Source organism: Pelodiscus sinensis, chromosome 11 (assembly GCF_052426305.1).
Source record: "Pelodiscus sinensis isolate ZL-2025 chromosome 11, ASM5242630v1, whole genome shotgun sequence".
Lineage (NCBI taxonomy): Eukaryota > Metazoa > Chordata > Testudines > Trionychidae > Pelodiscus > Pelodiscus sinensis.
In genome coordinates this window covers 28,162,768-28,189,689 of record NC_143062.1, presented here as the reverse complement: position 1 = coordinate 28,189,689, position 26,922 = coordinate 28,162,768, and the positions used below count along the sequence as shown (strand labels likewise).

General features: G+C 54.3%; 1 protein-coding gene across 6 annotated transcripts in view; it reads right to left on the bottom strand.

Moving 5' to 3' along the window:
- The window catches only part of PLXNA1 (plexin A1), a 356,659-nt gene that overhangs the window by 220,281 nt on the left and 109,456 nt on the right, over positions 1-26,922 (bottom strand). For all 6 annotated transcript variants that reach the window (XM_075938783.2, XM_075938786.2, XM_075938785.2 and 3 more), the window contains one exon: positions 15,663-15,845. In XM_075938783.2, coding sequence (XP_075794898.1) covers positions 15,663-15,845 — 183 coding nt within the window. The remainder of the gene's footprint in view (positions 1-15,662; positions 15,846-26,922) is intronic.

Here is a 26,922-nt window from a genome sequence, read left to right as displayed (position 1 = left end):
TGCATTGTGCTGAATATAGAACAGATGGGGAGAAAAGTTACAGCCCATGAATCACAGTGCCCTGGCCAGCCAGGCTGGGTGGAGCCTGCGACCACATAATAGCCTCCCCTCCCCACTTAGGGAAGGTCTCCCTCTAGTCACAAAGCCCTCCACAAATGACAGCAGCAATTCAAAGGGTCGCTAAGGGGGAGGGGGCAAAAAAGGGGCCACAGCAGCATCCCAATGAGAAAGGAGCAATAACCTCCCGCTAGAAGCTGTCAATCCAGCCAGGCAGGGTGCATGGCGGGAGGCTCTGTTATGGGCACAGGGCATCTCCCACTGAGATGCCTGAGGAGCATGTCTCTGGCTCCAGGCAGCTCCCAGAGGCCAATGACTCACAGTGAATTTCTGATTGTTTCCTCCAACAATGAAACATCCTGTATGGAGCAGTGTGGCTGGCAGACGCGTATGAGCCGCGAACAAGGCCCCTTCCTCACAAGCAGGAAGGGGCCAAAGCACACAGCAAAGGGGCCTGGCCCCCAGGGCACGCTCCCCTGGCCAGAGCCATGACCTGCTCTGGAGGCTCCATTTGCTCCTCCCCCACTTAACAAGCCACAGCCCCAAGCCTCCACCCTGATTAAAAGGGCTGGCACTTAAAGACTCCAGCGAGTGCTCCCAAGGGGGTGGGGAGCAGCCAAGAGGTATTTGATGGATTCACTTTGGCAACACTCCGCTACCTTGTCACGCCAATAGAATTACTGCTATTGAATGGGGAGAGACAGACAGGCCTGAGTCTTCCGCAGCAGGATTTGAGACCCCCCCCCCCGAGAAGTTAAGGGGAGCTGGCTGTCTTTCGTAATGGGAAATAAGGGTCCCCAAAGAGACTGGGGGGGGCGGGGGCAGAGGCAACGTGAGAGAGAACCACAGAGTAGTGGAGAGACAGCCAGAGAACAAAAGGCCCTTGTGCAGCGTAGACAGCTGGCTTAGCAATCTCCCATCAGATGGGTCGGCTTTGCTGCCTGCTATGCAGAACAAGCCCCAGGGCTGTGGAAGGAGACTCCTTCCACATGAGAGCCATATGACATTCCAGACTCAAGCAGGGCAGCCCAGCACCCACAAGCCAAGCTGGCAGCTGTATGGGGGGGGGGGGGGGCAGGGGAGCGGTGGTGGGCCAGGGTGTGCTGGGAAATGGGGCAGGGGGGGTTAACCTGTTCCAAACCCTTCCTGGATCTGCAGAAATCAGTAATCCCATTGAGACCAGGCCAGAGCAGCACAGGAGGTGTTTGAGCCAGACCCCCCTGCACACAGAGCATGTTATTCACTTAGGGCTATGGCAGTCACAGGATTCCCCCACCCCACACACTGCTATGGGGTGAGGGAACCTCCTACACTTGCCATTGCCTGGGCCTGGCCTTGCTACAAGGAGAATGTCTCTGGCAGCAGTCCCCAAAGGAAGGCTATGCCGGGTATTTAAGCCATTCACTGCCGGGTCCTTCCCCCACACCTGTTGAGCCCCCCTTGATCCCTAGACTGCAATTGAAGGTGCATGGGCACTGGGGTGTACCCAGTATTCTTGGCAGGTGCCTTTGCCCAGCAGCCGGACGCAGTGTTGAAACTGGGATACCAAACACAAGAAGACCCCCCCCCCCAATCCCCATCCCCATCCCCAACTAGCCCTACTTTGTGCACACTAAGAATTAGGGCCACTGCAAGTGCAGCCAGGTTTGCCCCATTCCCTCTCCCCTCACCCCCAGCTTTTCCTTAGCTCCCAGGGCAGTACAGTGAGTTGGAATGCAAGTGTGGTGCATGGCTGTTGAGGAAATGGGTTTGCCCACTTCAGTGCAAACCACTGGAAAACCTGCTCACTCCAGAGACAGCAGGCACAAAGGCCAGGAGGTAACTGACCTTCACCTCCATCCATGGCCCCTGATCCTGCCCAACACTGGCTCTGAATGCATCACCCAGCCCTCCTGCCCCTGGCAATGGCTAGAGCTGCACACAGGGCAGGGGAAAGCAGAGTCAGAAGAGGGACACATGCTGTTTCCAAGTCCCAGGAGCCAGAGGCTGGATTCCAAACGCTGAACACATCAGGGGGAGTTTCAGCTAGGAACCACCCGCCTTAGCACCATTGTGTGACAGGAAATGGGCCCAGAAAGCCAGCAGGGATAGGGAATGGCGCTGGAGCTTGCTGGATGCGTGCCAAGGAGCAACAATCCATGGAGCTTGATGTACTAACCAGGGTTGTCCCAGGCCATTTGTTGTGTGACCTCTGCCAGGCTTCCCACATCTAGGAAAGGCCCCACCTTGCACCAGGCGGTGCAATGGACAAGACTTCAGGGATTTGGAGGGTTAGTTCCAGCTAATCCTGTGTCTGTGCATGTCTGATACAGTACCAAGAAAAGGGATGCCAACCCCTTGTGCACTGGCAGCCTTCAAAGAGGTGGATACCAGCCCCAGGGGCTGGTAGGGATCCACCTCCCCGTCAAAGGCAGGGGTTCCAGCTGATCCCTTCAGGAGGCAGGTCGGACAGGGCAGGTGCACACACTGCCAGGAGAGTGGGATACCAAGCTGTCACTGAAGATCAGCATCTCAGCTTCTCCCTTCCAACCCCACCACCATCCCATGCACATGGAGAAACATTTCTTGGAGTCCTCTAAGCTGACCTGCATTCTCCCCAGCAACACCTTCTTCAGGGACCATGACTGTCTGCGTACAAATGGAGGAAGCTGCAGACTTCCCTCTGGAGCAGCGCCACAGGAGGCAGCAGAAGGGACAAGGCACCTTTGCAGGCAATCAGCCGCCCATGAGCGGCATCAGGGGCCAGACCCTGCCCCCCTCAGGGAAATGACAGGTAGGAAGAGCCTTGCTTAAGCACCAATGCCCTGCCCCATCTCAGTCTTTGTATGCATTCTACCTAGGAGTTCTCACTATCCCTCTCCCGGACCAGCAAAGCTGGGACACCCAGCACATGGCATCGCAAGCCATGCCAAGCCTGTGGGGATAACTGCTGACTCACTCGAGCACAAGAGAGAAAGGGAACTGCAGTGGGAAAATGTTTTGCTTTTAAATCACTGGAGCAGATTGGAAGCAAAGCTGCGGGGGCGGAGGCGGGGTGGTGGAAGGAGGCGTGCCCGGGTTCCTGTACTACCTCAGTAGCTTGGAATGCAACACGGTACTGATTCCTGCAAAGCCATTGGCCAGCTGCCCTTCCTCCCACAAAGTCACCAACGCCCCCCACCTTCCAAACTAACATCATTGCCAGCCCACTCTCACTACAACCCTGCCAAGGGATTCTGAGGGTTCCCCCACGTTCCCCTGCCACCCCAGCTTCTCTCGGAGGACCTGAAAACCCATCACACCACCAAACGGCCAGAAATCTTGTATCATTCTGTTGGCAAGGACAGGGGGCTTGAGGCATGCCTGCAGCTGAGAGGAGCCAAATCTGGGTCCTTACAGGCAAAGCATGCACTGTGACTGCCTCTCCTCTCCCCTCCCAAAGTTGGACCAACTCTCCCCAAGTCAGTATCCTAGCAGGGACATAGCCACATCTCCCCACGGGGGGAGAGGGGAGAAGAATGTGCCCTCTGATCCTCCCCAGCACAAGGGTGGGGGGAACTTGTACATGTGTTAATGGGGTCAGCATGACCACGTAGCATGAAAAGATTAACAACAATAATAAATAGAAGATGAGCCAAAAAAAAGCAGACGTGGGGCCAGTTCAGCTTCGCTTTCCGTGGGAGAGAATAAACAAGTTGCAGAGAGTGAGAGCTGTGGGGGGGGAGATTCCAGACACAGACGTTCCCTAATGCATCTGCACCAAAGGCCATCTGGGTTTGCACAAGGAGGAGGGTTAAAGGGATTAGAGGGGCGACTGGACAGGCAGCTCTAGACAAAGAAACATCCCCCCAAAATCAGAGCTCAGCTTGCTGGGAGAGCCATTCAGTCGGACACCTCTTGATCCCTGGTGCCAGGGAAACAGTGATAGGCCTGGTCTGCCAGTCCCTCAACTGGGCCAGGCTTGGGAGCTCTCAAACACCCAGCTTTAACCCTGCTATTGCCAGACTTCACTCTGGCTTCTGAACAGCAGCAGCACAGTACAGACAATAGATGCTGTATAAAAGGGTCAGGCAGGCTTTCTGCACCAGCCCAGCCCAGCCAACCCAGACGGATGGCAATTCCAAGCCAGCTCAGCCCTCATGAGGAAATCCTCAGATCATTCCCTGACCATGAGCAAAGAGTCTCAGGGAATGCTCTGTGGGGTAGGACACAGAGCTAACCACATCTTGGTTGGCTCAGCAGGTGCCATGGTGGAAGGGTCCATGCAGGGTGGCCAAGGCAGTATCCACTATACAAAATGTGATTAAATGAAGCAAAGGAAAATCGAGCGTGGCTATGGGGAGCTCTATTGGCCTGTCAAACACCCTCTCCATAACAAGAGACATGAGCCCATCACCGGAGACATATAAAACCCCACAGAACACGTGCACAAAACCAAACCTGCACTGGCTGCCAGCGGAGTGCCATAGGTAGGCAACACATGCCCGAAGAGCCCATCATCATTGCATCTGGGCACATAGGATAATCCTTTACCCAGTTCTCATGCCTTCTACCTGATCAGCTCCAAGTGCGCCAGAAACTTTAATAAATGAGACCTCATTGGTAAGGGGCACAGGTACGGTCCCCACTTTTACAGGTGGAAAAACGGGATTGAGAGAGATTTGCTCATGGTCTCAAAGCGGCAGGCCTAGGGAGACAGAATTCCTTGTCCTGACTCCCAGACCTGTGCTTGACCAAACAGACCATCCTTCCCTTCTAACAGATCTTTCCCAGCCTCATTTACACAAAGACATTTAAGAGGCTGGCTTGAAAATCCACTCCCCACCTCCTGCATGAGGAACAGGAGGACCCTTGCCCCTGAGGAATGCGGGGGCTGGAGGCCTAGGCCAGACTCCCACTACATCAGAGCTTTCATGTAAACCAATTAGAAGTGTTTCTCATTCCTGCCTGAGAAGACAGACCTTCCACGTGACTCCCAGTGCAGCACTGTCCTCTCCCTGAGTCTGGAGACAGGCAGCTCAGGGGCCTCAGTCACCCCTTCTGCTCAAACAGGCCTGGCAAGCTGATGGGGGAAGGAATAGGAGAATGGGCACGCCACCAGACATACAGCAGCCAAGAGCTGCCCGTATCCTGCACATGACCCTTGGTGGCAGCAGAGAGGTTGGGGAAAGGTAGGTAGTGGATCCACTCTCCCAACAGGGAGGAGGACACACTACCTTCTAGCAGCCTAGAAAAGAGGGAGGACGCTGCAGTTATCTGACACTCCCAGACAGAGACTGGTATGGAGGATGGAGCCCCCGAGCAGGCTCTAGCAATCTGATAAGAACCGCAATACCCTCACCCATCCCAGCAGCCACAGGGTGGGTTTCTCACCAGGGCATTATCCACAGGGCTTTCAGAGATGGCCGCACTCGCCTTTCGCATCCGGCTGGAGAAGCAAGGCTGTGCCAAATCCTTCAAGTCCAGTTGCAGGTAAAGGAATAAAGCTGTTTAGCCCCTAGTTACCCGACAGTGAAGGAAAAGGGATTCCCATTCCCACCTCTCACCTCTATCCAATTCACTGGGGAGAGCAAGGAAGCTGCTGTGTTCAATGCCCCAGCCAGCAGAAACCCTCCCCCAATTCTTTTTTTAACTGCCCCTAGGCTCCTACAGCCTCTGTCATAAATCACCTGCTTCCCTGAACTTGGGGTCGAATCCTAACCCCACCAGTGGACCAAATTCTGCTCTCGCTGACTGCAGGATGTATCTGAAGTAATTCTCATGCCCCTCTCCCTCCCTCTCCCTATTAGTGGTCCCAGAGAAGCCATCCAAATGTCTATCCTGAAAAATACAAATTAAGGCCCCAAAGCCATGGGATCCCAACTACTCCCCTTCCAAAAGGTGTTCACAGCTTAATCCTCCTCATCCAAGTGGTAAGCCGGTTCCCTAAAGCCCCAAGCCTGCGGCAAGGAGTCTGCAGGGCACCCACTCTGAAGCCACCTCATCTCCCTGATTGGTAATTCAGGAGACTGGCAGATTGGGGTCTATTGTAAGCCTTAGGCCAGCTGGCTGCTGAATGTCAGAGTTGATCCCACTTCCCCAGCAAGTCAAGCAGCACCCAATCTTGGCTCAACCAAGGGGCCCACAGTGGGGCTTAGCAGAGGCCCTAGGGCAGTGTCTAATTTGCATAATGTGGAACAGATGGCAGACACTCTTCCTGGCATGGAGAGGTAGCCCCACAGGACTACAAGTCCCAGCATGCAATGCTCCATATTCATCTGAGACGAATGCATGTGCAACTGTGGTAAGCAAGGGTGAAGAATCAGGTTAGAAATAATGGTGCTTTTTTTGTTCATGCCCAATAAGTTGACAGCTCCTGGTGTGTTTTTCGTATGCGTAACACACAGGCATTCCATTCCGCACATGCATATAAGCATTAGGGAAGTTAAAAAGCAATTATTTTAATAATTGTGTAACTGCTAAATTTCTTAGTGGTTACACAATTACTCACTGCTCCCTGGGGGCAGGGCCAGCAGCCAGTGCACTCCCAGCTCCACTCCTGGGAAGCCCCCTGACATCCTGTACTGCTGCCTCTATATCAGAGGCAGCAATGTGGAATGGCAGCAGTCTGTCCATGGGGGCCAAGTTCATCCCCCATGCTGACAGGGGCTGCTGCCTCAGCAGCAGCACGAGGTGGTAGGCAGGCTCCCCTGCATGCTCTTCATTGAAAACTCCGACCAGTGGGCGACTGAGCCAGCCTGCCAGTCCAAGTTTTAAATGCTGAGCTTGCAAGGAGGGAGGGGGGCTTGCAGTTAATCGGAACTGTTAACCGATAGCCAAGCTGCTAACATCCCTAATAAGTATGCAGTTGGAGATGCACGTTTGCATGTGTAAATTAAGCACATCAATGGGCACAGTTCTGCAGCTGCACTTGTGGCTTTTTGCACATCAGGCTCATAATGTCACACTTTGCAGAAGCATGAAACAGTCCGAAGGAAATCATGATTGTTCAGGCAAAGTCAAGAGGGGTCAGCAACTTCCTTGTACAGAGCAGATTTGCTTTGGAAACTACCAAGGGGAATAACGAGACACAAAAAGATCAACACACAGTGTCACTTCCCTGGTTCTAAAAATCCAGTAAATCACAGGGCAAAAACCACAGGTCTCTGATAGGCTACAGTAGTGCCTGGGGAGAATGAAGAGGAAGTGGCTTGCATCCAAAACTGGCAGTATTCGGGAAGATCATCCCCTCCGTTACTCATCCTGGCACTGGCAAAAATTACACAGACAACACACAACCTCATGACTATAGAGAGCAGACAGCACGAGGGTACTTGCATAACATTACAGAGTCCGGGCCTTCCAAAATAGCCAGCCATGTGCCTGGTGACACAGCAGGGAGGAAATCACCAGACAGGGCCAACTTGTTTGGGGTTTCAGTGAGGGGGCAAGGGGTGGAGGGGAAAAAATAGGGGACAGGATGGGAAAATGCAGGTCAGGAAAGAGGCTACAGCTGCAACAGCAACAGGTGCTGACCAGCAGCCCAGCCTCTGAGAAGCAACTGTTTGCAGCATGTCTAAGGAGCCCCTGCAAACAAGCCAGACCGCGTGATCTTTTCCTGGGACAAAGGAGAGTTCTGTCTGCAGGCGACAGCCTGGGCAAGTGCTTGGAGCTGCCATTCGGGGAATGTGCAGAGAGCAGTGACTCCCCACCCCGCCCCTTCCAATTTTAGATGGCAAAATCAGCATCCTCTTTAACCCGGGACCCACTGCAGGGCTCTTGAAAACAGTAGCAGAAGCGTCTGTCTGTCTCAGGAGAGCTCTTAGGTTCCTCAGATCCAGTTTGGCCAGCTGAGTAGGAGATGGGATTTCCCAGGGCACAGAGAAGTCCCACAGACATCAGCACACTTGTGATCTTGGGGACTTACACGGCACAGCTGTGTTACTGTGGGCTCTAACAAACATGCTATGTGGGGGTTTGGAGGAATGTTATTCACAAATGCAGCCCTATCACTGCTCCATCCTCAGCAGCAGTAGCCAGACTGCTGAAGGGGACACGTCAAGTTGGACTCCTCACCACAACAGCGATGCAGCTACCTCTTTACTGAAAAGTACTGGGAGGCTAAGGAGCTCAGGTGGGCCTGCAGCTCAAGCTGGCATCTGTGCCAGAGGGATGGGAAAAGCATGTCAGCACCCCCTCCGGTCGTGGCAGGGGCATCAAATTCCCAGGAAGCAGCAGAAGAATTCTGGGGCAAGGGCCACTGACCCAGACCCATCTGAGACACCCAGTCCCCTTCCCGCCATTCCTAGAGAGCTTGATAGGAAGCAGCAAGCTTCTGCTGATGGGCCCACAAGTCTAAACCATGTGCCACACACGCCTCACCAGGTCATGCTGGGGGAAAGGCCGGGCTCATTTGGGACAGCTAGACCTCCATGCTAACACCACAGGGCTGAGAGACAGAGGGGATGGAACTGCTGGGCTGACAAACGAGGCTGCCTCCCAAGCACGCAGGGGAAAGAGGCAGGCAGCATGGCCTAGCCTGGCATTCCTCTCCCGCTTTGCCCCACATTCCAGTACAAGGACAGCAGAGGCTTCATTCACCTCCCCCCAAGAAGGGAGAGAAACCCAAGAGGGGAAGGAATTATCCAGCAGCGCAGCGACAAATGTAGCTACTTGTCAAGATGACAAGGGAACACTGGAGCAAGCGGATGGCTCGCAAGAGATGGGCAGGTGCTGGGAATGCTCACAGCTGTGCCAATACCCCTTGATCTCACCCTACAGCTGCCCAGTCCTGACCTCTCCAGCAGCTCTATCAACATGCCCCAGAATCCTGCTCTGCAGCTTCACTGCTACCCACTCCTGGCCTCCACAGCACCTCTGCCAATGTGCCTTCAATCCCATCCACCTGGCTAAGGGCCAGATCCTGTGGGGAACTCAGAGAGAACTGGGGTGGCTCAGCACCCTCCAGTGAAGAGGGAAAAGCTGAGCCATGCCCTGTCACACGTTCCCCTTCCCACTGCCAACACCACACGCACCTGCAACATGCTCTGGGCTCTAACTCCATTCTTCTCTGTTGCTCCACAAAGCCCATTGGCCAAAGGGCACCCACACTGGGAGGTCGGACAGCGCTGGAGGAGGGTTCAACCCACAACCCTACAACTTTAGGAAGTCCCACCTTTCTTCCCGGAAGTAGGTAGCAGCTGGCCTGCCTGGCAGGTACATGTTTAAAGGGGAGATGGTCACCAAGGATATTAGCTGTAGTCCAACTTAATTCTTCCAGGTTTTCTCACAACACACGGAACCTGCAAGAGCCAACTGGTGCAAGCCCCATGGAGTTGGGACATGAAAACCCAGGTCCCATCTGAGCAGCAACAGGTCAGAGGAGACCTGCACCACCAACATGCTCAAGTTCCCCTCATGCCCTCAAGCTAGCAGGCTACTTCTCCGTGCGGGGCTCCCCAGGTGCACACTTGACAGCCAGCATGAGAGGAGAGGCACCTACACAAGGCTTCCTTCCTCAGCCTCCGGAGACCCACCAGGGAAGCGAACGCGATGCTGCTCCGCTCTCCCTCTCAAACATGCCAATGTCCCACCTACACTCAGACCATAGGAAGCAGACTGCTTGGAGCAGCACTGGCTGAAGTCTCAACTCCAGCGGGCTGGAAGGATTCACTCCCTGCAGCAGCAGAGCCAGCCAGCAGCAGGGTCTGATTACACCAGGCTCCCCAGCAAGATCAGGTAACTGCTGAGGCAGCACTTCCCCCATCCTCCAAGTCCAGCCAGACAGCCCCTGCTGGAGAAAGCTGAGCTCTCCATGTCGTCCCCACACCCGTGCTCCAAGGTTAGAGTAAGGGACGCAGGACACCCTTCCCCTACACACACACTATGCTCCGCAGCCTTCAGCACAGGAGCCCTGAAGGTGCAGTGGTTGAATAAGGTCCGTCACCCCCAAATGAGTGGGACCCCCTCTGACCTTCGGGTCCCTCAGAGACTGAGCAAAGAACATCATTCTGCTCTGGTGACCAGCCTCCCTCTTCCATCAACAGGGAAAGTCCAGTCATGCTCATCTTGCTGGGACCTTTTGTGTCAGCTGAGATCCTTGATCACCACACACTCTCACAGCTGGGGAATGGAAATCCCCCGAATGCCTTGGGTCCCTCCTCCAGCACAGCATGCAGAAAGACATCACGGGTAACTGCTCCTCCACCTCCAAAGCCTTCACCAGCAGTGCCCCACAAATCTCATTCCTCTCCCCCTTATCACTCAACACCCAGGCAGACCAGGGGAAGAGCTGGTGAGACAACATGGACTATAGTGCCAGCAGCACACAGACAACACCTGCCTCTATGGCAAGTTCCCGCCTCACACACAGCACAAGCTCCCACCTGCAACAATGAGTGACCAATGAGGCTGCCTCATGCACACAGGAGCTGGGACTCCCGGAGGGGATCTGGAATGTGAAAACCTGCTCCCATGCGAGGTAAGAGTGAGCACCGACCTCGCTACTTTCAGAACTAAACATTCCCTCCTGCTTTGCCTGCCTGCTAGATTTTTTTCAAATTGTAACGCTCGTGCCTCTCTTACCAAAGAGAATTATTTCCTCTGCCTCTGGGAGAGAGAACAAAGGAGGCACAGAGAATGAGAAAGCGAGTGCTCTTCCTCTTTTAAAAATCCCGCAAGGTGCTCTGTTTCAATGGCGAGGGACCCTCGCAGACAGCCTAAAGAGAAACATCCCCCCATCAGTGCGTCCTAGCCTGGCCCACACAGCAAGAGGGGAGTCCTGTCCTTGGCCTCTCAGGCCCACAAACTCTGTGATGGGGACACTTGCCCATTGGGAACAGGACTGAGAACCACCCCTTTGTTTCCCATTGAACCCCACTTGGTCTCCTTAAGCCCTCAAGGACCAGAGCCTGTCTCAGTTTCTGTACCACAGAGAAGCTGAAACTACAACTGCAGACAGAGTGAAGCAAAGGGAAAGAAAGGAGACACTCCAGCCACACGAATGGGTCCGAAGTTCCAAAATCACCCTGGGGCTTAGTGGGCCCTGATGCAGCACTGTGACAGGCATGCCCCACACTGGCCCTTTACGGGTAAAACCCAGCCCCTGGAGAGGGCTGAAAGCAAAGCCCCACAGCTGAGGCAGGTACTAGCTATTTAGGGCCCAGCTGAGGGGAGTATAAATAAAGGCTCCAGGAGGGGAGGAGAGGCAGACTGACTCCTGGTCAAGTTGAGAAGCAGAAGGGACCTGGCTGCCAGAGACCCTGGAAGCTTCCTGTGACAGAGTAGTGGTGGGAAGAGGCAGGCAGAGCTGGGGAGCTCTGGCCTGACCTCACTCCCAGGCCTGAGAACACTAGGCCGTAGTTAGAGCAGGGCTGGGGAAAGGCAGGCAGAGTTGGGGAAGCTCTGGCCAGGCAAGCTCCGTAAAGGCAAAGCCTGAGTGTACTAAGGCTGCAGAGAAGCAGCCAGGGTAGGCAAAGGCAGCCGGTCCACACCCCTTTGCCAATGAGGATTGACCCTTTCAGACTGCAGTTTGCCCCTGAGGTAAGGGGCTAGATAATGAATGGCAGTGGGTCACTGAGGCAAGGTGGGCATAAGGGTTTGGGGGTTCCCAGAGCGGGAGGACCCCAGAGTGAGGGTGCACTGAGGTAGGGCAGTAACCAGAGCTGGAGAAAATAGGTAACCGTGGGTGAGACACTGGCCAGAAGGGGGGTGCTCCAGCACCAAAAGGCTAATTCCCAAAGGGTACAGGAGGAGGCGCCTGTGGCGGTGAGGCCCGCATGGTTACAAACACCTAGACCCAGTTCTGAATCCTGGTAGACTGAGGGAGTGGACATGATCCTCCAGTGGGTATTCTCTCTAACTACCGCCACAGCAGAGTCACAGAAGTTGCAGGAAGAGGGGAAGGGCAAAGTTAGATGAAGGCGCAAGAATGCAGAGAAAACAAGAGACCTGGCACCTCAGGGAGAAATTTGCCAGACAAATAGCAACCGTCAGGTTCCAGAGATAAATAACTGGATGTGTAACACTGCCTGAGTGGCTTCATGAATCCTCCACCCACACTTCCTCTCCCTCCCTCTGCACCACACTGGCACAGACCTATTTAGAACCTGCAATTTGGAATTCAATAGCAGGAGAGGCTGGTGGAAATGCGACACCAGTCACTTCAGCTCCCGTATTGATCCGTAAGGGAGGACAAGCTGCCTCCGCAGCGAGACAGCAACACAGTAGCCTCTCACAATCCATGCCGACCAGATGCCTTCTCTGATGGAGGTGATGATGTTGAGGAGGAAGGAAACTGAAGGAGAGAAAGGGAAATTGAGACTTCAGAACGGATGAAGAAACTCAAGTGCTCACTGAGTACCCTACAAGAAGTGTGATCTAGCTGTAGGAGCGGAGAACTGACCGCAAGGACTCCTACGTTCTATTCCTGGAGCTGGCAGCGGCTCTCAGACACTTTGGGCATTACCCTACATCACCCTGTGCCTCAGTTTCCCCATCTGTAAAATAGAAAGGAATACCAACCCAACCCAGCGGGGCCGTGCAAGGTGTCTTCATTCACTATTAGTGAAATGCCTTGAGATCCTCTGACAGAAGAAACTACAGACAATGGGGCTGGATTCAGGTCTGCTGGAAGCAGGTGCATGTCCACTGGAGCCCATGCAATTGTCCCCAGCTACAGCACAACTGAGTTTGGCTCAATGCATGTGGAGGGTCAGTCTCTTCCCTTCCCCACTACTGCAGGCTTGAACTCCAAATCACAGACACAAGGCCAGGGCAGTAGCAGGTGGGGTTCATGCTGTACCTGGGGCTCATGACAGACATCACCAGGCCAAAGAGGGGAAGGATCGCAGCGAGAGCAGGAAGATAGATGCATGGGGCCTGCCTATTGTGGCATGGCAGTGGTGTGGGGGGAGCGCTGCCTTCTGATCCATGCCAGAAGAATGAGATTGTGGGGGGAAAGTGTTAAGAAACCAACCTCCCACTCACCCAGACATACATACTCCCCTCTTTGCCAACAGCCACCAGTCTCGGTGGGCTTCTCTCACTAAGCTAGAGGCCAGGTTCAGGCTCATCATGATTTCACACCCCCAAAAAATCCTGGCAAAGGGGGCCTTGAATCCAACAGCCTGGTCTTGGTCCTGCCACCCAGCCAGCACGGTAGGGTGGATCAGAGACTTGGGTGCGGATGCTGGGCTTTGGCAGTCAGCAGAGACGGGGCGCGGCAGAGATCTTGCTGAGCTCAGCATAGCACGTGTGTGGATGACGCCGCAATGCCTCGGACCCCTTGGGGCTGTTGTGCTTCCCTGGAGCCGAGCCAAGGAGGCTGGGGAGAAGGCTGCACGAGCAGCTCTAAGCCCAAGCCCCCCTCACACACAGGGCCTTCCTCCTGCCAGCACTGGCCTCATGCAGGCCGACACCAACATAATGACTTAACCACACTCCCTAGTTCAGTCCTAACCTGGCCATGGGCCAATCACTGCATTCCCGACCCAATGAACCAGAAATCAGCACCTCAGCAAAAGTCTGCTTTCTCCAGCACTTCTGTGGGGGTGAAGGGATTTGTGCCATACATGCCAGAGTGGAAACAGCTGATCATACACTAGTGGCACAGAGGAAACCCACACATATATATTCTGTACACAGGCAGATAGAGCCAGCAAGGTCCAGTCATTACAGCAAGGGATCAGGGCAAGGAACTCAGAGCTGCACCTGGCTCTGCCACTGGCCTGCTCAGTAGCCTTGGCAAATCATTGCATCTCCGTGTGCCTCAGTATCCCCATCTGTAAAATAAGGAATGCACTGGGATACAGACCCATCTCCCGAGGGGGCTGAGAATACTTAGTTCATGCTTGCACAGCACACAGGGAGGCCAAACTCCTAGATAAAAGTACCTGCCTGGCCTTCTTGTGCACAATTCCCCTACTAGCCTGAAACCCTAAGTTTGACCCTTCTCCACCTCACTGAAGGCTGCAGCCTTCTCTAATTTAATCCCCCTATTCATTTGGCTACGTACACTCAGACCCCAAGGGAATATGTGGTCTGCCTTTACCATTGCCAATTCATGCAGGAAACAGCTGCCAATGGCATCAGGCAGCTTTCCAAGATGACTACTGCATGGCCCAATCCCAATGACTCCACCCCACTCCACCGCATCACACCTCTGCAGAGCTGCCTTTGCTTCGACATACAAGTGTGTCATTTTAGAAAAGGAGGAATTTTAGCTGGGGAACAAAGACTCCAAAAGGAGTTTGGAATTCAAGCCATCACTCCCCGGGGTGGGGCAGCAAGTAGGCCCAAGCGGCTGTGTCTCCAAGCTGTGGAGGATGGATCAACAGTGCTGCATGCACCATCTGAGTGCTGCACTTCAGGCATCCAAGGACTGTACCAAGACCCCCAACACTCCTTTGCCTGGTGGAGGATGCAGTTACTGTGCACTGTGTTTATACAGAGCATATGCAGCTGTAATTATAGGAATGATGTTATGATAACAGGAAATCCATGCCCCGTGGAGATGCAGCAAGAAGCCCAGAGTTATTTGCTAATTGCCACCAACAAGAAGCCTTTTGTGTAGTCTCCCCCACATTGCGGAATTTTGCCCACAGATGGCTTCAGTCAGCCAGGCTGGAGTGCACTGCAGCTCCCAAGAGAGCTCCCTCTTCTACAGAAGCTTATCGGATTCCTTCAGCTCCCACCATGGAGCAGTGCCGTGAACCTCAGGGCATTCCCATGGAAGGGGCTGCAGCAGGGCCTGGCATGCAGTGGGGACGGGAGCTTACCAATGCTAAATGCAGGCAAGGTAGAGATGAAGCAGCCTCACCATTCCATACTCTCTGTCTAAGAAACATGTAGAGTAAATCCCCCCAGGCCAGATCACCCAGCCAAACGGGACAGGGGTGGGGCCCGAGCAATGTCTAAGCTACGCACAGGTGTGATAGCCAGACGAAAGCTCCCCGCCTGCTGACCTTCTGAGTGCTCCAGCCTGGCCCAAAGCCCACATGCCCTGGAGGACTGACCCTGCCCGATGAGACTTCAGGCCTTTCCCTCTCCATTCCATGTCATTTACCCCTCTTGGGCCCAATTGAGGACTTAAGGCCAAGAGTGAGGAGGGATTTCTGAACTCAAGAAGTACCAAAAGAAGGAGCTTCGTCTTGCCCCTTAAACGTCTGCTCACAAGCCAGCACTGCCATGTGGCAAGAGGGCAGAGACCAACAAAGCGCTCCAGGTGTCGGGTCACTGGCTCATACATCACCCATGCACAGCCGCTCTCGGACGGTGGCAAAGCAATCCAATGATAAAAGCACAGAGGGTAGCGAGGGACACCCTTAGTGCTGGGATACCTGGCTATGCTGTGAACCCAACACCCCAGCCCTAGGAGAGACTGTGCAAAGGGACTCTCCTTATCACTGCCTGGGACTTAAGGGGGGGGCTGGGAGTTTCCTCGTGTTACAATCCTGCCATAAACAACTGTTTTAATAAATGTGCCTGGTGGACAAGAACAAAGAGAAACTGCCCTTTATCGACACTGCCACTCCCCACGCTGGATACACCATTCACACCTCAAACACAGCAACAAAATCATGCCCTTGGCCCCGAAGGAGGCAGGCAGCCAAGCAGCCTCCTCACCACCAGCCTAGCAGGGTGCTCACCTTTTTGATCCTGCCACTCCGTGTGCCGGCGAAGACGACCGTGTGTCCCCGATAGTCGTAGGCAGCCACCGAGGTCATGCCATCCTCCTTATCCACAAAAAGCGCTGTCCCCTCGATGGTCACTGTCCCGCCCAGAGGCTGGTTAAAATCCTGGCCACAGAAATAGTCGTCAATCTGCAGAGGCTGTCAGAGAAGAAGGGAATGGGAGCGGTGAGGCCTTGGTCAATACATCGACATTACTTAAACAGCTGTGTGCAAGGGGAGCCGAGCTGCTGACTTAGAGCAATCACAAAGTGAGGAAACAATCGGAGCCCCCCTCAGCTCATTCCTGACCGGATGCGGGGCAGCCAAGGAGAGTGGGGAAACGCCACCACTTTGGGGCATGATGAGGGGTCAGGGTAGCAATTAGGGACTTGCCTGATTCCTCAGAGGCTGCTAATAGGACATGGGGGTAGCAAGGAGCTCTGCTTCCCCTCCCTCTGCCCGGGATTGCTCCTGGGTAGGGCAAGAAGCGATGGTCCCAGAAGGAATTGGGAGCTCGCACACAGCAGACTGGTACCAAACATACCCATACCCATAACTCTGGCTACGCCCAGGCACAGATTCACTGATTAGCTGGGGCGCCAGGGCACTGTGGGACCCTCACAGTCTACAGAGGTTGCTAGGTGGTGCAGGTGGGTTCTGCTCTCTGAAGGGATCTCAGGGAACAAGGGGGAGGATGGACAGAACAGAAAAGGCCACCCGCACTGGAGGAGATAGTGTCAGATTGCAGACACAGTCCTGTTGCCCAGGACTCCTACCACAGGGCAGCAACAATCTAACACAACATCTCCCAGGGACCCTTTACATATGAATCCTGCCAAGGACCCCTCCTCACCCCACCCCACCCCACTCCTTCCCTGAAGTGCCAGGCTCCACGGAAGAGTAGGGTTGAATGCAGAAGATGAGTAGAGCCTTGCAAATCTGTGGCTATCCGCTTTATAGCTGCAAGTACCCACATCTGCAGAGCAGTTTTGCAGATGCAGATACCGATTTTGTACCCACACAGGGGCTCTAAAGATGAGCCCTGGTCCACACCACACCACTCCAGTTGTTTCAACATAGTGTTTCCCACATGCATCTCGATCAGTGTCCCTCTTTCCTGTTCCATAGTACCCCAACCCAGACCTCCCCCCCACCAGACTCCCCTTTGCCAGCACCCCTCCATCCTGACCTGCATCCCCTCCTGCTATTCCAGCCTCTGCAGGAAGCAGCACTCCAGATCTGCAAGCCATCCTGGGTGAATTGCTGATGTGGCTCCTGCAGGGAATGGGCATTGCCCTTACTGAGTATCTCAAACTCGCCTCAGTTCTGGTCTCCCCACCAGAGGATTCACTTATGCTGGCAGTTCTCCTGCTGAGGCCAGACAGGAGGCCAGTAGTTTTCCAGAGGAGTCATGAGCCTGCCTGCTCCCATTCCCATTCCCCAACCTGCCCAGCCTCTCACCAGAGCAAGGGAGGCTCCTATCTCCTGGAAGTGCCATATGAGTGGACACAAAAGGATTCTGGGGCAAGTCTGAGGAGTAGTGGCTGAGAGGGGGGTGAACGTGGAGTGAAGACATAGGAGAATCTCCTTTGATCAGCAAGTCCTGGCCTTTCCCTCCCACCCACCAAAGGTTTAATCCCGCCAAATCCCCAGAGAGGCTGTACCAAGCACAGACTGCTGTGGGAAAGCTCCTCTACTCTCCCCACACGCTTTATACAATGTGATCAAGAAAGTCCCAGCAGCCCAATGCCACATGCTGCAGCTGAGACACAGTAACTCTTGCCCTTCAGGGAAGGCAACGGATTAACATGTTGGGGAGGGGGTGGGAAGTGAAGACACAGATACTAAGAGGGAGAGTGTCTCTGCTCCAGAAATTCTGGGCCTGGCACAGCCTCTCCCTGCTCCCTAAGCCAGGGTCCCAGAAGAGACCGAGGCAGAGAGGCTCCCAGCCTCAGTCATGTCTGGAGCAGCACTCTGAAACCATCACTGAGCCCAAGCGTCTAGGGCGAAGGTGGGGAATCTCAGGCTCAGGGGTCGGATGCAGCCCTTGGCTTGCCTGGATCGGGTCTCCAAGGCTCAGGGCCCTGTCCCTTATGGCTGCGGGGCTGGAGCACACAAGATCTACTAGCCTGGGCCCCCCTAGGCTCGGGTGTGTGAAGGGAATGTGGGAAGTGTCTTTCTCCTCAGTCGGGGACCAGTCAGTGAAAGGCTTTTGGGAGGGTTGGTTGGTTTGATTTTTTGCTTCTCACTTGTGTGCAGCCCTTGACTGATTTTTCTGTGGGTCAGTGGCCCCCTCTCCCCACGCAAAAAAGGTTCCCTTCCCCTGTTCTAGGGAGAGAAAGACGGTCAGCGAGAGGGACAGGACAGGTAGGAGGGGGACATGCATCAGCATTCAAACCAGGTTGCTGCTCATGCCCCACTGAGCTGGACTCAAGGTGGGAGGGAGGGGAGAGCGAGCAGCAATTAAAGCCCAGAGGTTGGCTGGCTCCCTGCCTCTCTCCACAGTGAGCACCAACGCAAGGAGCACGCATATTAATTCAGCGCCAGGGTCCAGGCAGCGGACCTGCAGAGCAGGGAGGAGGGGTGTGCACAGGCCTGGCCTGCCACTACAGTGCTGCACAAAGGCAACAACTGCCCTGCACGGGATTGGATTTTTAGACAAAGACTGAGCCTGGGAGGTAAGATGAGCCCAAGCAAGAGCAACTCCCCGATCTAATTACACTCCCCACAGGGTCTCCTGGCTCAGTCTGGCTACAAAATCTTTTCCATATAACCCCCTCACTGCTGGTTTCAATAAGCCCTCGTGGTACAGCTCTGCTGCCATCCCTAAATGCTCTTCCCAGATAGACCTGGCGTTCAATGAGGGGGCACTGTGTCACCATGAGCCTTGCTGCCTTTCCTTTCCTCGCGGTCCTGGGGAGCAGTTGCACAATTTCGATCTATCCAGAGGCCTGCAGGGATGGGAGTACAGCTCTCTGCATCTCCACACCTGTTAATTTTCTGGTTCTCTCCCTTCCCCTTCCACCGCTCCCCCTCCCCACCCCTGGTCACTACGAGAAAGGAAACGCTGCATCTCAATGAGCTGCAATGAGGGGAATGTGTTTGTAATCTGCACACACACACACCTAGGCTGTGCTCTGTCTCTGTACATTCCCCCTGAAGCTTCCAACAGACACCACATTCTTCACTTCCTGTCTTAAGCCACTGGGCATTGTGGCTGCGCAGCTGTGAAGCAGCTGTTACAGCATGCCCCAGAGGTGGCTGCATTTCAGCAGGGGGGGAGGAGGGTAGAGGGAGAAGGGGACTGATCCCCGTACAGAGTGTTTTGCACTAGCAAGGTATAAAAGGCGTGAACAAGAGCTTTTTTCAGTGGCTGTGTTTAGGAGTCTATGCTTGGGGGTGCAGGAAAGGTCAGGAGTAACCACATGTCACATCAGTGGCAGAGCGCATCTTGCCATGGAGTATGGTTTGCTGCAGTTACAGATCACACACATAAGGTGGGGCTGAATGACACAGTGAAAGAGGAAGAGGGGAGGTTTAAGCATGGTTTCTCATCTGCTTAGAAAGTGCCTGCCAACCAGCATCTGTCAGAGACAATGCCCTGGCCCATCCACAGCAGAGGGGAGATGACAGAGCTGCCCCATGGCCAATGTAATTGTCCCACCTATGATGCCATCAGCAAAAAGTCTTCTCCCACTGCTGACATATGGACAGTCGGCTGGCAATTAACAGCCCTTGGGCCCTTCCAGTTCACAACACTGGCTCCCCATTCTGAGCTCCCTCGTCCAGCTCCCCAACCCCAGCTCCAGAATGAATAACTTGGCAGGGAGGCTACACAGGACACGCTTGTAATAATCCAAAGTCACTGAGTGTCTCAGGGAGCCCAGAATACCAGAGCCCTTCCCCACGCAAGTGCAACAGCCTCACTGGAACTATTCTTGCAAGTAAACCCTGCAAGGTTTGGGCCACAAACAACAGCAGGTCCCTTTAGCCAGGGATACAGTGTTGTATCAAGGTGACCAGGTCAGCCTCCAAAACACACACCCCTCCTCCCGGACACTCCCTATCTTGAGGTTCAGCTTTTGCCCTGGTGTACCGAAGGGCTAACATGGCATTCCCTGCTTCCCATTCTCTTCCCAGATTGTCCTGATTGAATACGAAGCCTGCCAGGAGCAGTTAGAGAAAGCCCCAGCTACACAGCACCAACAAGAAGGAAAACAAGTAGAAAGGGCCACTCTAATGCAAGAGGAACTGCCTGACACCATGCAGTGACCTTCTCTCAGTGACATCGCCATCTGCACACTCCCAAGCCACAGATCTGCCAAGACAAACAGGCAATTGCCTTTATCAAGTGGTTCACTTTACATACCACACTGTCCCAGCTTAAAACTGCTGCTCCTACCCCTTCCACTCGGGACTTCTGGGAAGTCTCTGCCTTTTCCACAATGCCCTTCCCTTTCCCTCCCTCTTTCCCATTCCCTCCCATCCCGCAAACAGCTTAGCCCAGATGATGAGACCATATTAACAAGGGAAAAACTAGCAAATATGACAGAGTGGGCAGAGAGAAGATGAAACGTTTCCTTTCCAGGTCCCCAACCCAGGACAGTAATGACCAGTGCTCACTCTAAGCTGCGCACCTGTGTGGCCGCACACTAAAAACGTTAGGTCCGTCCACACCATTTTAAGAGCCACGCAGCAGCACTCGCTGCTCACCTTCCTGCTGGACTAGAAGGCGAGTGGTGGCGGTGGCAGACAGTGCACCTGGTAGGTTCCTGGTGGCGAGCAGCTGCCTTTTTGCTACACCTGGAGCCGGGGCGCATGAGGTGAGGTTATTCTGGTGTGGCTATTCTGGTGAGGCTGCCCCAGCTGGAATGGGCCTTGTGTGGCTGCTGCTTTACTCCAGCTGGATCTGGGGTGCATGAGATGAGGCGGTTCCAGCTGGGGCAGCACTTTACTCCAGCTAGAACTGGGGCTACCCCGGTGCTATTTTCCGAGGTCCCATGGGGACTGGGACAACAGTGCTAAAAATAGCACCGCAGCTGGCCTCTGCTCCAGTCCCAGCACATGGTCCCACCCCAGGAGCAACTAGGACCGGGACCATGGTACTAGAATAGCACTGCGGCCCTGACTCCAGCCCCAACAAACTACTTTCCACGTCGAAGGTAAAAAGTTAGGGAAGGGAAGGGCGATAATAAGAGAAGGGTGGGGGTGAGGAGAGGAAGGGGCTTGTGCTGAGGGGAGAGGAGGGGGCCGAGACAGAAGAAGAAAAGGGCAGGCACCCAGGGGCATGGTGGAAGAGACAAATGCCATAGGAGCAAGAGGAGACAAGGAGAAAAAGGGCAGGGGGGGAAGGAACAGGGTGATGCTGGGAGAGGATGGGGAGGGACAATGGGGGCAAGAGGGAGGAAGAGCAAAGGGGAGGAGTGGGTACCAGGAGAAGAAGGGTTGAAAGGAGGGGTGGGCATGAGGAAGGCAGGGGATGGAGCAAGTCAGGTGTGAGGGCGTGGAGGGGCATGAGGAGAACTGAGGCAGGGGAGGCACCAGGGGGAAAAGAGGGAAAGGAGAGCAGGGGCAGTGAGGGAAGGGGAAGGCACCAAGAAGGTGCAGGTGCCAGGGGATTGTGGGGGCGAAGCAGAGGGGCAGACACGTAGAGGGGAGGGACTGGCACCAGAGGAGAGAGGCAGGGCAGGTGGGTAGAGGAAGGTATTAGGAGAGGGGAAGGGGAGGGGTAGTTACAGATGATCAAAGTGGGGCTAGAGGAGGAATGGACACAGGGGGAAGAGAAGTCTGGTGCAGAGGAGGGGAGTAGATCCCAGGAGAGCAAAGTGGAGTGAGAAGGGCAGGAGCTAGGACTACAGAGGAGGGCAGGGGCAGCAGCAGGCACCAGGAAAGCAGATGGGGCAAAGAGAGGGTGGGAGACATGGCAGCCGAGGGAAAAGGGCGAGGTTTATAGGATATTTGTTAATAACTAGGGTACCCCAGTGGCACATATCCGAACAAGCGCACGTGAACTCAATACTGGTGCACAAAACAAGACTCACTCCGCTCCTGGGTGGAAAATTTTAGAGGGAGCACCAGTGATGACCCCAAGTGATCCTGCCCAGCGTCTGTGCAGCAACATGAGCTGGATGGCTCTCAGCCCACTTTCTGGGAACAGCCACCTCACATGCACCACTGCTGGCACTAACTCGTCTCTTGCTGGCAGTCACAGCAGAGAGGCCAAGAACCGAGTGGACAAGAGAGGTTGAACTCCCCTCTGCCTCCAGGACTTAGCATTCAGCATGGTGGAGATGCTGCTGCCCATGCTGTCCCCGCAGGCAGCAATCTCCAAGCTTTCAGGCTAACAGCCCAGCATTACACTCCCTTCGGGGACACAGGAGTTAACACAGCCAGTTGGAGCACTGTCTGCCTAGTGCCTTCAGCAGCGGAAGCTGAACTTCCCCACAATGCATTTGGGCAGCCAGGCAACGCTCCCAGGTGGGAGGAAGGGAACAGAATCCTGTGTCGCCCCTCCCCTTGCCGTTCTCCCCCTCACTGCTGAACCCCAGCAAGTTTGGCAGCCGCAGCTAGACCACAGATCCCCTGCCTGCATCAGCTGGCGCCCTTGTTGGTTAAACACTCTCCTGCGTTTGCAGATTCAGGAGAAGTCTTTTCAAAGGGGAGCTCGAACAGCAGCCAAGAGTCATTGTAGCTCAGCCAGTGCCCGGCACTGGCCGACACAAATGTAGGGCAATTTTCCCAAGTGTTCCTTTCACCGAGCGCTGTAGCTGCTGCCCAGGGAGATGGAAGCACAGCAGAGCCAAGCAGTTCCCGCACAGGGGGGCTGCGGGACTGAAGGGCTCATTCCTGATGGCCTCCAAAGGCAGGGGAGAAAGGCACAGAGAAGTCATTCGGTGCCTGTGGAGGGAAGAACTGGTGCAGAGTGCAGAGGCTGCAGTGTGATTGTCAGACACACACCCTCTCTCTGTTTGGGGAGCACAGAACTGCAACCTGTGTACCTGCTCCACAACCAATGAGAGGCAGCAGAAATTATCTGCACAATCATCGGGAGACTATCCACCTCACAGCAATGCCAAGGCCCTGCACCACTCCATGCTGCCTCAGACCAGGGAACAGAATAGGGTCCTCCCAACAAATCACCAACTCTGATCCAGCCCTAGGTCTGTGCTGATGCAGAGTGGCTCCTCTCAGACAGCTGGCAGCAGGCCCAGAAATGTTGCTCTCAGTCCAATTTCTAATAACTCTGCTATCTGCCCTGGAAAAGCCACTCTCATAGCTGGCCTTGTCCCCTCGATGACAGCCTGGGCAGGGCAACCAAAACAAAGTTTCAAAGAGCCTGAATTTCCTTCTCCCTCCCTAGAAGGGATGCCCAGGGCAGGTCTGAAACAGCAGCAAAGGGGAGTGTATGGGGAAAGTGCGTCCTGCTTCTATCCACGCAGTGACTACCAATCTAGCACCTTGCAGCAGAGTCACCAACATTGTGAATAAACAAAAAGAAAAGGCAGCCAGCTCAGAAGCAGCAGCAGGTGAGCCAGGGAAAGGAAAGGGCCTCAGCCCCAACAGCTGGATTCTGCCTGCACCATTTCTGCCTCATCTGCCCACGCTGGGGAGTCATTTTATCCTTCTCCTTGGGATGCTCCTTTCCCAGATCCTGCACCCGAGACAAACCCACTTGGCTCTGCCGCAGCCTTGTCAGACTCTCTTTTCCACAGCAATGAGAGGAGAGAGGAAGGACACAGGAGGTTTCTGCACTTAACATGCAATGTCTGTGCCACGTCCCCTCCAGCCTCCAATGCAGGCCCAGCCATGTGGTGCTAAGAGAGGATGACAGGGATGGGGGGGCTGCAGCAAGGGGGGAGACCGCAGGGAAGAGGGGTCAGGAACTAGGAAATTCCCTGAACCGTGAAATCTGCTTCTATCTTCACCTCAGTGGGAGGAGAGGTGTTGCCATGACAACCCAAGGTCCAACAGCCTCTGACCATGGGTTCCAGGCTCTGGCAGATGTGGAGAAAGAGGGAGGGAGAATGGGGACTGAAGAGAAACAACGGAAGCCCTTCAGGCAGGCACTGGTGCACTCGGTTACCCAGAAGGCCCCATGTGGGCACAGATGCTGGAAAAAGGCATGTGAGGGAGTTGTCTCACCCCCTGGCTTGAAGTGGTTTCCACTATATAAAGGGTTTACAGCAACCCCCCTGTACAAATTGTTGCAGCACTGCTACCTCTCGGTAAGCCAAGCACTGCATGTCTGATGCCATCCCTCCACAATCCCAGCCGGACTTTCCTCCCCCAGCAATCCCAATCCCAGGGAGCCTCCAGGTGTGAAGCACTCATGCCAAGCCCAGAAGAGGCAGCAGCCAGCTCAGGTGTGGAGCACAGGAACTCCACAGAGGCTGCTGCTGAATGACACGTGCTGAGGCTCGTGGGGCATTTGGGGCTCGGAGGGATTCTGTTTGAAGAGGCTCCATCTGCAGCTCAGAGTTCAGAGGGGAGTTTTTGGCAAGGAACGGGCTCAGAACCTGTTCCAGTCCCTAAGGGGTTTGAATTCCATACAGCACATGGGTAACATATGGGGGAAGTGCGGAGGGGGGCAGCAGCAAGCCCCACTCAGAAACCATCACCCCCGGGACTGTCACCCCCTGCAGCACGGGATAAGGGGGGGTGCACTCGCAAGAGACTCTCCAAAGGTCAGAATGCAATCCTGCCCTGGCTCACTAACATCCCTGGGAAAGGGGCTTTGAATAGCCCCCCACGGATGGCCATGCACTTCATTTTCATTTCCTGTTTGACTTACTATAGTTGGGACCAGGCCCCTCCCTGTTTTTTCTCAAGGTGCCTACAGCATGCAATTCCCACAGGACTCTGGACACAATCTCTACAGTATAGTGATAGAAATGTAGTCGTGTTAGTCTGGTGTAGCTGAAACAAAAAACAAGCTCATCGCCTAATAAACCATCTTGTTAGCCTTTAAAGTGCTACATAGTCCTGTTTTTTCTCTACAGTATGTGAGAGGAGCCCTCATGGCTAACCCAGGAGGCCAGGGGCTCACAACACTGCTGCAGTTCACAACCAGCACCACAATGGTGCTGAGCACAGCGAGGTAGGAATAGTCCTGTGGAGGAGATCCTGTCCTGCAAAGCCACAGCTGCAGCTCCATTCGCTTGCTCAGCAGCTCTCACTTCCTCTAGCTCGGGTGATGGGTTTAGAACGCGGTCACAAGTCGACTCCTTTCCATGCCTGACTTATCTCCCCCTCAACCAGGCAAGAGATTCCTCTAGAAAAGCCACGCATGTTGCACAAAGGCCTTACTGGCACTCAAAGAGGGCTGGGTCAGTGGCCCCTGGAGGCAGACTGCTTTACCCGCTACCCAAAAAGTCCTCATCCCAAATCAGTGGCATGGAGAGGAGTCAGGAGCCCTCAACTTACGAACACAAAACAAAGAATGGGGCGTGGACCTTGGAAAACCCCTTATTTCAGGGATAAACCAAAGTGAACTCAGGGGCCCACATCCTTCTCTAATACCCCCAGTAGAACCTTGCCTCCATCAGGGCTGGGTAAGGATGTTAAAATGCGATAATCTGGCTAATCGTATAGTTGATACAATTTGCATCAGCTATATGATCAGTCAATAAGCGCCTCTGCAGAGGCACAGCGGGGCTACGTCTACACTGCAGACTTGTTGCACAAGAACTGTTTTGCACAGGAGTTCTTGTGCAAAAGGTCTTCCACAAGAGTGTGTCTACACTGCCATGTGCTTTTGCACAAGAGCGTCCATGGCAGTGTGGACGCTCTCTTCCGCAAGAAAGCTCTGATGGCCATTTTAGCCATAGGGATTTCTTGCGCAAGAAATTCATGTTGCCTGTCTACACTGCCTTCTTGTGGAAGAGCTCTAGCACAAGAGGGCTTATTCCTCGTAGAGAGAGGAATAACTCTTCCAGAAGAAGCCCAGTTTCCGACTCTGTACTGTAAATGTACTTGTGCAGGAACGTGCGTGCAGCATAGACTCTCTGCAAGTTTTTGCGCAAGAAGAGGCGTTCTTGCGCAAAAAGCCTGCAGCGTAGACATAGCCAGAGGGCAGCTCCAGGAGCCAACAAGCCGGGACTGAGCAGTCCTGCCTTGAGCTGGCTCCAGAGCTACTTGCGCTGCGACTCAGCATTTTAAACTTCAGCCCCAGCACAGCATCTGCGTTTCCTTCTCCAACTTAGAGGAAGCTGCAAAGGATTCAGCAAATGAGGACATAAGGAGAGTCTCACACACAAGGGAGACATCTTTACTTGTATATGATACTATGTGTTAATGGCAATGGGGGTTCCTACTGCCCAGCCCTATAAGACACATCTCTAAACATTACCCTTGTAGCCACCCGGTCCACTAGACCCCAAAGCAGGCCCGCAGGCCAAGCCACTGAATCCAGCCCACAGAGGCACCGTGGAACCCCAAGCAGGGTCCCCTGCTTGCATGCCCGGGCTCCATTTCTGTTTCAATACTGGAGGGAGGGAGAGGAGATTCAGCAGCCGCCCCGCCCCCAGCACAATCCCATTGGCCAATTTCTGGACAGAAACCAGCTAATGGGAACTGCTTGTGAATAACAGGCAGCCAAGAAGAACCACACCTCCTCTCCTCAGCTTAATTATTCACTGAAACACATAGCCAAGCAAGCAGGCAGGCTGGCTGGCAAATCTTTTAAGCTCTGCAAACCTTAGATCTGCAGGCAGGCAGCTTTGTCTGCTGGCTGGTAAGTTTCCTGGCCACAGCCTGCCTCTGGCACCCCAGCCCCTCTCTGTCCCAAAACTCTGCCCTCCCACCACTTAACATACCCAAACCCTTTGTTGCCCTCTTGCACCCATACCCCCTTCCAAGATCTGGCACCCTAATATCCTGCCCCACATCACAATCCCTTTCTAACCTATGTCATATCCCAAACCCCTGCACTCCAGTCCCCTGCCCTAGGTCACAACCGCCTCCTTCACCCACACCCCCTCTCAGACTCCAGTCTCCCTCCTCCACTCTAATCCCTTACCCCAAACTCACCTCTGCACCCAGCCTCCATCCCAGACCCCGCATCTCCTACATTAATATCATGGAAGAGTGTGACCCTTGACCACTTTCCAAAATCTTGAGTGGCCCCCTGCCAAAAATTATTGCCCACCCCTACCCCAAAGGCACAGCCAGCCAGAACAGTCTGTTCCAGAGGAAGGAAGATATATCTGGTCATTGCCCCTAAGAGAAGCACAGATTG